The 12,678-nt window shown below is 36.4% G+C and overlaps 1 protein-coding gene across 1 annotated transcript in view; it reads left to right on the top strand.

Moving 5' to 3' along the window:
• LOC115217170 (lysocardiolipin acyltransferase 1) overlaps positions 1-12,678 on the top strand; it is a 36,081-nt gene that overhangs the window by 3,129 nt on the left and 20,274 nt on the right. Inside the window, exon 2 of the mRNA XM_029786795.2 lies at positions 11,403-11,601. Within this exon, the coding sequence (XP_029642655.1) occupies positions 11,403-11,601 (199 nt within the window). The remainder of the gene's footprint in view (positions 1-11,402; positions 11,602-12,678) is intronic.

Here is a 12,678-nt window from a genome sequence, read left to right as displayed (position 1 = left end):
CGAGTTGTCTATGCAATTTATCCAACTTTAATTACCTGACCCACTGTTACCATAAAAAGTAGCACAAGCATTTTCAAAAAGTGACAGATTGTATTAGAAAGTAGTTCAAATTAAAAGTTTTACTAGTAATTTAAGAAATATATTAGAACTGCTTGTAGAGTCAAAACGAAAGATTGCTTGGATCATTTCTAATTTATTTAGTCGATAAGTTAATAATATTCAACAGAAATTTTACATTTTAGAAATTAAAGTTTTAAAGTTACAAGTAACCCAAATCGGGGTGGCGGCGGGAGAGTAGCTGCAATGCTGATATATATCGTAACTCTATCAGCTACCTTGCTTGGAGTGATCGAGATTTCAATCACGATTGATAACGTCACACCTTGCACTTGCACGTACATCTTGCACTTGTAACTGGGTTAAAGAGGTTTTAAAGTTGAGAGATAAGTCTGAGTTTGTGGCCATTAAAAAGTAGTACAAGCTGAAAAAGAATGAAGTAGTGATAAAAGGTTTCTTTTATCACTTGTTCTTTCTTATTATTTTTCATTATTTATGAAGTACCTGTCAAGTATCGACTCAAGTCGATAATAACGACTAACCCCCTCCCCGTCAAAACTTGGCCTTAACCAAAAATTTGAAACCATTATGTTGTAGTTTGATAGTGTTTGCAGGAATAATGTATTTATACATGATGAGCAGCGTGACTTGTATAAGTTCATGTTGAACACCCGCTGTCACGTTTAGGATGGATCTGTCAATTGGTCGAATCCACCGTGAAGATCTTTTTGCTGCCTTCCTTTGGCGGGAAAAGGGCAGGTAGTCTTGGGAGTTTTTATCTGTTTAACAGCTTTGGCAAATGAGATTTGTATGGTGAACCGCACTGACAGGACTGAAGACAGACACGTTCCTCTTTGGCCAAATTTTCATCAAGTTTTACTTGAAAAGGAAAATAAAGACAGAGAGGGAAGTGCTGCTTTCCATCAAGTTTGTTGAAATATGGATGGAAATCAAAACCAATAGTAAATTTGAAAATATGTTGTTCAAAATAAGGATTACCGAAAATACTCTTTGACTTTTTTAGTATGGAAAATCTGGAAAAAGAAAAGAATTCTTCAGCTCTGGTATGACATCGCATGACTTGAACAGCATTTCTGTGACTTTCACAAGTACCCTAGACTCCACTCCACCCAATTACTTATATCATTTAATCATTAATACTTGACATTAATATTTCATACCAAATTACAAATTAATTTACAAAAGAATATGGATTATAAAAGTAAACTGTAAAAAAGATAGGTAGTCTTGGAATACCTATATCTTGAAGTCCTATCCATCATTGGAAAGGAAAAGGGTAGTCTTTCTTTTTTTACCCTTCATTGAGTTTGCAAGTACATGGTTAGCCTATGTGAGTCTTGTACTGGTCTGACCAAAGCTAAGAACCTCCTCATCCATAATACCACAAACATGAACCTGAGAACTCACTCTGGATGACCAATGTGATGTATCAATTTGACAGTAAAACTGGATATGTGTGTGCGTATAAGTATCAGATCAGGTTATGAAGAGAGATTCTTAGCACAATTGATTCACAACTGAATAGACTTAGATGAGATGCAGTTTGAAGACAGTGTTTGACAGTGCACCACTTTACAAGCTATGTACAATGGTGTATTGGGTAAAATGAGAATCAACAACAATTTCAATGATGAATTTAGCATGAAGGTAGGAGTCCATAAAAGTTCAGTCTTCAATCCTTGTCCTACTGACCATCACAGAGGAGTTTCAGTCTGTCTATGGGAATTCCTATATATTGAGGATCTAGTTCTCATGGCTGAATCTATAGGGAAATTAGAAAGGAAAATCCAGGCTTGGAAACAAACCAAGGACTGAAAGATCTTAAGGTAAACTTAGAAAACATGCAGGATTTAGTTTGCAAGTAAGATGATGGCTCCTTGAGAGCTTCAATGAAATGGCCTTACTTAATATGCAGAAAAGAAGTGGGTATAAATTTCATATGCTATACCCGATGTAAGCTATGTACATGTGAAATGTAGTGGAATCAAAGTCAGACTATACGAGAATGTAAGCTTTGGATGTAATAATACTCTTGAGCAGTACATACTAAGAGCACACTGGAAATAAATTCTCTTTACTAGTTCACTAGAAGCAGTTGGTAGCTTTTGTTACTTCAGAGATATAATTTGTAAGGAAGATGGTTGCTCGGAAACTATAGTAGCCTGAATAAGAATAGGCTGGCGAAAGTTCAGGGTGCTACATCTCCTGCTAGCTACAAATGTCCTTTTTCTTCAAAGTGAAGTGCAGATTGTTAGACACTTGTATTAGAACTGTGATGCTGCTTGGTAGCGAGACATGAGCCTTGAATGTAAAGGGTTTGAAATTACTGGAAAGAAATGGAGCATGCTCCATTTCATACGCAATGTGAGTATGCATGAAAAACAGTACGAATGTGCTGAGAGAATAACTGGGCATAAGAGGAATCAGGTGTAGTATGCAAGAAAGAAGACTACACTGGTATTGGACATGTAATGCATATGCATGAGGACAGCTGTACAAAAAAAAGTGCTGTTCACTTAGTAACGGACGGAACTTGCAGAAGAGGGAAAACATGGGGGAAAATTGTGAAGGCTGATCTCAGGATGACAAAGGACTGGAATGACTGGTGATACTTGTTCTTGAGATGACTCATCCAATTTGGTGAAACTGATTTCTGGAAGTACTGTGTGTGTGTGTGTGCACATATATATATATGCACAACTGGGACCTTCACCTAATTTCCTTCTTCCTCAGGACACCCATCACATTCTTAACTGTAGTTCTTTTCTGATACCACTTACTTTTTTCACTACCCAGAACCTCTTCACTTGCTGTCCATCCTTCATCCACTAATACAAAAACTGTTCTCTCCACCCACACTTTCATTGATCACCCACCTCCACTGAACCACCAAGTTATCTCTCTTCCCTCCCCACCATACTGAGTATAACTGAGTTATGGTAGTGCATCTGTGTGTGTGTGTGTGCATATGTGTACATGTGTTTATGCACAGCTGAACCCATTACTCAATTTCCTTCCTCCTAAAGACATCCCCACCAACTTTTAATTCTAACTACAGCTCTTCCTTGGTTCCACTTACTTTTTTAACTATTTAGTCACATTGTTTTGAATTTACCCTGCATTTTCTTGTAGCTTTGAGATTTCGATGATGTGATTGTTTATTTTTAGACTTCCATTGTAGGGTAAATGTGAAAAGTTGGATCTGACCAGTTTGAACATAAAGCAAGCAGAATATTTTGGCTGGATATGGCTGCTTTAAATATTAAAGTTTTAACTGGGAATTGTTTCATTTGTTATTGATCCATCATCCATTATTTCTTTTCTCTCCACTACCATCCATATCTCACTCATGTATTATACCTGCCTCTCTCCTCCACTCCCACAGTCCTGCAGCCTACCTAACATTATATTTCTCTCATCCGTCTCCTATCTACTGTATTATCAATCACCATTCTGCTGCCCCACACTGTTAGTCATCTCCTACTCTGTGGCTACTTCTCCTAACTTATACATCAGTGGTCCTCCACCATTTACCATATTTGCCTTTCAACCCTACCTAATCTTTACAGTTGTAAAGTGCAGACATTTGCTGTGCACACACAGACACACACACTACCACAACTCAGTTATGCTCAGTATGGTGGGGAGAGAAGAGAGACAATTTGGTGGTTTACTGGGAGTGGGTGGAGAGAACCACATGGTTCTGGATTCAGTTATACTCCATGGCAACTTAGAAAAGTATCTTCTACTAATGCTTCAGGCAGATCAAAGCATTGTGAGTGAATTTGCTAGATGGAGACTGAAAGAAGCCCATCACATGTATCAATATCACATGTGTGTTTGTCCTCCACCACTGATCGACAACTGGTGTTGGTTTGTTTACATCCCTGTAATACAGTGGTTCAGCAAAAGAGACCAATAGAATAAGTACTGGGCTTAAAAGAAAAAGAAAAACAGTACTGGGGTTGATACATTTGAATAAAAATTATTCAAGGCTGTGTCCCGTCCCATCATGGCCACAGTCTAATGACAGAAACAAGTAAAAGATAAAAGGTGTGCATGTAGATATGTATATGACTCTGCATGTGTGAGTATTGTATATGTTTATATAAATATATGTATGTGTGTGTCTATTTATATATATATATAATCTATGAAGAATGACTATCAACTTCCATTTTCCTGTTTTTCCACTTAATCAATTATGTATATTTTTTTTATACTCACTTCTTTATAACTAATTCATAAATGTTTTGATGCCATTAGCAACCACATGTACATCTTATAATGTATTATACTAAGTATGTGTTTATGTAGGTATATATATTTGTATGTGTGTGTGAATGTTGGTATGTGTATATATGTGAGAGACCCCTAATCTTTATTTAAACATTTTTCTAAAAGAAGGGAACTCTGAAATAACTCCTGCTTCATTGTGGAGCTAGAAATCTTGCTGTTGCTTGTGTCTGGAATATTGGGCTTTGTAGGTGAGAGTTAGTGGTGTTGTGCCAGCTGATATTGACTTTAAATTTCAATATGAGCATTGCTGTCAGGTCAGCCATTCACTTTAACATTTTGTATAAGATAATTTATTAATGATGATCATACTCATTTACAAGTTGACAGGCACCAATTATGTATGTATATAGTTATGTCTTTGTGTGTGTGTATATATATATATATATGTGTGTGTGTGTGTGTGTGTGTGTGCATGAGAAGACTCGGCAGGACAAGTGAGACCATAACCCTGGGATGTAGCCAGTCCACTTATGCATACCTTTCCTTCTTGGGACATAAAACTCTGCTTGTGAAGACCTGTTGAGGCAAGTGAAAATCAAAATCGAAATCGATCAACATTAATGGAGATTGTAGCCGTGGTACCAGTGCCGGTGGCACGTAAAAAGCACCATCCGATCGTGGCCGTTTGCCAGCTTCATCTGGCACGTAAAAAGCATCCACTACACTCACGGAGTGGTTGGCGTTAGGAAGGGCTTCCAGCCGTAGAAACACTGCCAGATCAGACTGGGCCTGGCGCAGCCTTCTGGCTTCCAACCCATGCTAGCATGGAAAGCGAACGTTAATATATATATATATATATATATAATAGTATTAGGGAGTATAATTCCAAACTTACAGGGAAAAATTCAATTTAGTATTAAATCAAATTTCACAATATAAATATATAAAATATAAATTAGAGAAAAACCACTATTATGCAATTCAAACAATGATAGACATAAGCCAAATCATAAATAAAAAATAAAATATATATATTTTTTTCAAAACATATAACTAGATCACAAAAAGTACAAAAATGAATAATCAATATAAAGTAAAAAAACTACGTATGTTTCATGGCTATAATTAAATTCAAATTATAATTAAATTTAATTGAAAATCAATTCAATTTAAAATTATTGTCACTCTTCAGGTTAACAATAATAATAATAATTAAATGAATAAGCAAATAGAGTTAAACAATATTTATTAAAAAAATAAAATAATGATTTTTCTTGTAGAAGTAACTCCATTAACTAAATTTGAAACTTAAAACATTAGGATCATTTGCCTGCAATACATTTATTATGTTAAATATTTAAGGTTAAAATAATAGAGTAAATAGATGAAAAATAGTGGTTTTTCTCTAATTTATATTTTATATATATATAAAAGCACATGGCTCAGTGGTTAGAGCGTTGAGCTTACGATCGTGAGGTTGTGAGTTTAATTCCTGGACCTGGCTGTGTGTGTTGTATTCTTGAGCAAGACACTTTATTTCACTCAGCTGTAGAAATGAGTTGCAACATCACTGGTGCCAAGCTGTATCAGCCTTTGCTTTTCCCTTGTATAACATCGGTGACATGGAGAGTGGAAGCTGGTATGCATGGGCAACTGTTGGTCTTCCATAAAAACAACCCTAGGTTGTGCATTTGCTGGTGAGGCAACTTTCTGCTCAGACTTGTACCCCGGAGGGGAACCTCTCAGGTGCACCATGGCCATTTGTGGCCGACAGTCATATTCGAGAGTTTTATATATATATATATATGTATGTATATATATCACACACACACAGACCTGCGTGCACACACATACACACACATACTTCCATCTCTTGCACTCTCCTGTCTTTGAAAGAACTTTTTCTTCACCCATTTCCTTCCAGTCGTTTCAATATGTGACCGCGTGCGTATCGTTGGCGATTTTCTTACTCCGTCTTCCCTTCTTTGGACTTTTCTGTTTTTTCTATATTTCTGACGAAGAGCTCTGCTCGAAATGTGAAATCCTCCTTCTTTCTTTCCTTTCCTGAGTGCCCAATAACACTATACTTATTCTACGTCCTCCGTTTGTTCATGCTTGGATTAACTATATATATACATATATATACACACACACACACACATGTATATATAAAATGACGAAGGTGGCTATATGCAATATAAAACTTTAAAAAAAATGCAATTGCCACTAATTGTGACTAACGGTGCAGGATAGCACCTACATTGCTAGAAATAAGAGTTAAAAGAACATTCCATATACCAATTGGGGAGATAACCACCTCACAGCGAGCAAGGTCACTATACTAGTCTAGTTTCGCTTAAAATTAAACTCATCAGTGGTAACTATGCCATCACTGGATGGTTTGGCTAAATCCTGTCTGTCAGTATATAGTATTACCATATGATTCTATGGTTAATTCAGCACAATGGTAATGTGAACATGATAAAATAATGAAGGTGGCTACATGCAATATAAACTAAAAAGTAAAATTCAGTCGTCATGAATTGTGACTAATGGTGCTGAGTAGCACCTATATTGCTGGAAATAAGAGCCTTAAAGCCGCAAGGAAGCACTTTCCATATGTGCTTCCTGTGGCAATGGAATTATGTGTGTGTGTGTATATATATATATATATATTTGTGTATGATTTGTGCCGGTACCATGTAAAAGGCACCCATGCCAGTGCCACATAAAAAGCACCAATGCTGGTCCATATAAAAAGTACCCTGTGCACTCAGTAAAGTGGTTGGTGTTAGGAAGGGCATCCATCCATAGAAACCATGCCAAAACAGACAACTGGAGCTTGGTGCAGCTCTCGAACTTGTCAGCTCCTATCAAACTGTCCAACCAATGCCAACATGGAAAGCAGACATTAAATTATGAAGATGATGATATATATAAGCCTGTTGTATATGCATGCATATGTATGTGTATATATATATATATATATATATATATATATGTGTGTATGTATGTATTTGTGTATCTGTATTTGTCCCACCACCATCACTTTGCAACTGATATTGGTGTGTTTACATCCCCATAATGTAGTGGTTTGGCAAAAGAGACTGATAGAGTTAGTACTAGGCTTACAAAGACTAAGTCCTGGGGTTGATTTGTTCGACTAAAGGCGGTGCTCCAGCATGGCTACAGTTAGATGGCTGAAACTAGTAAAAAAATAAAAGAATATACTCACGCATAAATACAAGGTCGTGTCAAAAAAATTCATGGACTAGTTCTGTAGTGTGCCAATAGATAGCAGCAATGGTTGCACGTGCAGTGAGAGCTAGCAATGACTTTCATGAGGCAGTGTGCTGAGTGACATCGCTGTGTTTACTTTGCAAGTTGTGAAATTTGTGTTTTTTTTTATTATATGTATGTTGTAGTCTGTGATTTTTGTTGTGGACAGGAAGTTGGAACAAAGTGCCAGCATGAAATTTTGCGTGAAACTTGAGAAGTCTGCTACAGAGACACTAAGCATGCTTTGGCACACTTACAGCGATGAGACAATGGCTCATACACAATGTTTCCTGTGGCACAGGTGCTTCAAAAGCAGAAGAACATTCCTGGAAGACAAAGGACATTCCTGGAAGACAATGAGCAATCTGGAAGATCTGCCGTGAGTGTCACTTCTGGAAATGTAGAGAAAATTCATCAGCTTGTGCATGAGGATCGTCAGAGGATAATCAATGACATTGCTGATGTTGATGGTGTCGTATGGCTCAATGCAGGTAATCCTAACATTCACGAAGTATTGGATTCTTCACAACAATGCACCCTGTCACTGAGCTCTCTTCACTTATGAGTTTCTTACCCAAAACAACATGGTATCACTTCCACACCCACCCTATTCTCATCTCTTCCCCAAGATAAAAATGCAGCTAAAACATCACAATTTTAACACCATTGTCAAGATCCAGAGTGAATCGCAGAAGGTCTTCAACTTGCTTACAGGAAACAATTTCCAGACCAGATTCCAAAAGTGGCAGGAATGCTGGGACTGGTGTATTGCTGTGCGATGTGACTATTTTAAAGGAGATGATATTAAAACTTAAGTAAATAATTTATTTTTTATTAAACGTGACTAGTCCAGGAACTTTTTGATACCACCTCATATGTGTGTGTCTATGTATATATATTTATGTGTGTAGTTTTATTCCAGACGATGTGAGGTTAAAATAAATAGGAAAGGAGAAGGTGTCTAGCTTTGGAGGAGGTACATGGTTACCCCAGTTGCAAAGGGAAGAGGATGGTGGTGAAGACGTGTGAGGGTGTAGCCACAAGTTACAGGAAGGTGAATATAAGAGAAGTGATATGGGTGGGTAAGTAAGTTTGCAGGAGTGTGAAAGATAGTGGCAGATGAAAAGAGGGAAATAGTGAGTGGTGAGCACTGGTGGAGAATGTGGTCAATGATGAATGTCTGTTGGAGGTGAAGGTGGAGGATGTAGTTGTGGGTCAGGGAGTTAAAAGGTGACAGCAAAGATGGTGTGAAATGTGTTAGGGTGTGAGAGAGACACACAGTGCCAGGGATGAAAGTCAGAAGTAGAAGAGGTTGGAAATGGTGAGAGACAAATAGAGGTAATGGAGAGAAGACTACCATTGGCAAAAGGAGGTGTGTGCAGAGAAAGAGGAGGTGAAAGGAAATAAGGTGGGAATAGTTGATTATGAAAATGCAGGTGACAAAGGAAGTGATTCCTGAGAGAGTGGTAATTGGTAGTTCAGCAGCAGACGAACAGAATATGTGCAGTTCTGTTCTCAAAATTACAGCAGCTGAATGAGTAGTGCCATAGTCAGAAGAATGATGGAGGGATGGGTGTTAGGAAGATAAGTAGAGGAGGGAAGATACATTAGGGACAGATTGGGTACAGAAGTTTAGATATAATTGATGTGCTTTTAGGACCCTATTTGTGTTGATGTGGACAGGTTTTCTCAAGCACAGCAAATTGCCAATCATCTCAATCTTTTGTCTTCTCCTCCATGAGACTTGACATCTGGAGGTCATTCTTCCCTACTTCATTCCATGTCTTCCTAAGTCTCCCTCTTCCACATTTAGAGACTAGCACTTCTTTATGCCACTATCAAGAGGGAAATTCGGAGTGAACTTAAAGAGTTTGATGAGGACTACAATTTACTGGTTCAGATAATTAAAAGTTGCAAGTGGAAGATAAGAGCAGATAGGAGCTTGACAGAAGAATCTTGGAGGAAATGAACAAGATGCTAGAAAAATGGAAAACTATGAATCACCTGAAGTATTCCATGTTCTGCAAAGCAATCAGACAGCAGGTGCTGATGCAAGCTGCAGAAGAAAGGAAAAGTCTAATAACCTGCAAGAGAGATAGCACTTAAAAACCAAGACGTTCAGGGTGACAGACAATCGGGAGATGGAAGACATATGCAAAACCTTCTACCTTAACTTTTATAAATCATCAGTGAAGCTTTATCCTCCACCATCACAAATGTTGGAAGAAGTGCCACTTATTCTGGTCTGTGAAATTGAAACTTCCTTCAAACTAATAGAAACAGATAAAGCTCCTGGGGAAGAGGGCATAACAGGAGAAATGTTAAAGTGCAGAGGCGAAGAGCTATGGAAAAGCCTTGTTCAAAGCTTCAGTTGCTGTCTGAAGGAGGGTAAAATACCTGCACTATGGAAAGAGTTGAATACCATCTTGCTTCATAAGAAGGGTAATGAAGAAGAATTAATCCTTTAGCATATAAACAGACCATATCAGGCCCAAATAATCTTTCTGTTTTATGATCCGACCTTTCACACCTGTCCTACAATGTCGTTCTAAAAATAAAGAATCACACACTATTGAAATCTTGAAGTTTTGAGATACTGCAAGATTAATTCTCAAGAACAAGAATAAATAAGCATTACATTTGATAGAGTAATCTGAATGCTAAAGGGTTAAAAAAAACAACAAAAAAACTTGCACCCCATATGATTTTTCTCTGTTTACAAAGGTCATTGTCACCAGACTATTGAAACACCTCAATGACCTGTATCAGAGTGAGTCACCAGGTTTCTGTAAGACCTACCGTGCAATAGTTGGAATCAGTAAAAGAATTTAAAATAAAGACTATTCTAATTATAGTCCTGAAATCACTCTCCTTTCAGTACTTTTTACTTGCAAACAATTCATCAACATAAATCATCACTGGAATATATACCATATTGGATGGCATGAAAAATGTATGAACATATTAGATGCACCTCAATTTCAGTGACACATATTGAGAGGAAAATTGTTTTAGAGCCTTAACCCTTTAGCATTCAGATTATTCTCTCAAATGTAATGCTTATTTATTCATATTGTTTTGAATTAATCTTGCATTATCTTCTAGCTTTGGCATTTTGACAATGTGATTGTTTATTTCCAGGATGACATTGTTGGGTAGGTGTGAGAGGCCAGATCTGATTGGTTTGAACATAAAATAGGTAAAATATCTGGACTGTGTATGGCTGGCTTAAATGCTTAAGGGTTAAAACTTGTGGTAAACCCAACATGGCATACAGGACCCAGAGTGGGTGTTTTGAAACTTTTTTTCTTTTTGGAAAGAAGTGCATTTTATATACCATTAAGTACAGTGTATTGATTCGTCAAACAGACACACATGTGTCTATTTTTCATATATTTGCATGATATATGCAATATTTATTGTTTATATATATGATTGACTGATAATTCCAAAAGTTTTTTTTCTCTCTCTGTTTATTTCTTTGTGTTCCTTCCTGTTGAAGAGCATAGGCTCGAAACGTAAAAGACTTTCTCACCTTCCCGAGCATCAAACTAATACACCTGCTTGTTGTTTATACACCTGTCTTCATCTTTTGTTTTTCTGTAAATTTCAATTATATATATATAAAGTCCCACCCATGCCAGTAATGAAGGTGGACATTAAGTGATGAGGATATATATATATCTGTATGTAGAAGAGACATTTTATTTATCCATTGATATACTTGTAGATGATATATAGATATCTAAGGAAAAAGATGTATGAAATTAACCATTGATGGGTTTTTTTTTGTTTTTTTTTTTCAGGCCTTATATGAAATTGTTTTAGGTGTGAAAATATCTGTTGCTGGATTCCCAGGAAAACGAGATGAGCAGTCTTTGATCGTTATGAATCACCGCACTCGGCTGGACTGGTTGTTTGCATATTCTTTTATGTTACGTTGTGGATCTCTTAGGCATTTGAAGATAGTTTTAAAATCTGGCTTAAAAAAAATTCCTGGTGCCGGTAAGTACAGATGATTTGTGTATATTAGGAAATATGCATTAAATAGAGCATTGTTTATAAGAGTGACAAAATGAGGTATATGTATAGATGAATCATTGTTTTGTTTGTATAAAGTGGACCTTTATGATATAAGATATTGCAATTGAAAGGCTGCTTTATATGCAATGAAGAAGTTTGTAATAATATGGACTCAATGTCATTCTTGAAGTATTTGCTAATGGATCAGTAGAAGATGTAGAAATACAAAGTAAGAAAGGGGATAGCTTAAAATATAACAGTATTTACTTTGTGTTTATTTCGACATATGTTAGCACTGATATAAAGTGATCATTGTCAAAAGATTATACATTCTGCTCTGTCAGATATAGTAAATGACAGTTTTTTTTCTTGAAGTCTGTTGAGAAATAACAGTATTGGTATTTTATCAGCAAGTTTATATATTTTCATTTAATCATTAAAGAAATTAATAATTATCTTTGAAAAAATGGCAGGAATGGCAAAAACCTTATAATGCTGGACAGTATACAATACTGATCAGAATTATGAATACAAAGAAGAAATTTAGCATTATTTTAAATATGTTTTGATATAAAATAAAAAGTAGATATTGAAAGTATGTATTTTGATATGTGAATGATGAAATATTTCTTAATTTCATCTCCAGTTTGACATTCCTGGGACCTCAATATTTTATAAATTTACGAAATTTCCATTTAAAAAAAGAACTCAAATTGTTTTCCATAGGAGGGGACTCAGGTTCAGGAAGGTACCAGCATAGTTAAATATTTCTTGGTCCTGTCCTGAAAGCTTCATCTTATTTTTGTCAGACAAATGAACATAAATCATTTGGCATAGCAGGCAGTCTTCATACCAGAAATCATCAAACTGATTGTATGATTCATCACTTTTATGTTATATCTCCATTTACATCTAGCAATGCCATACAAGCACTGATACCTGCAACAGTAAAATGCAGCACTGACATGGTAACAGGTCAGTTGCAGTTTCAAGGTACCCATGGAAAAACGTTCAGGATCATTTATAATTTTGTAGGGACCATAAAAATTGGACTGTATA

This window comes from Octopus sinensis, linkage group LG11 (genome assembly GCF_006345805.1).
Source record: "Octopus sinensis linkage group LG11, ASM634580v1, whole genome shotgun sequence".
Taxonomy (NCBI): domain Eukaryota; kingdom Metazoa; phylum Mollusca; class Cephalopoda; order Octopoda; family Octopodidae; genus Octopus; species Octopus sinensis.
This window is presented reverse-complemented; position numbering and strand designations above follow the sequence as displayed.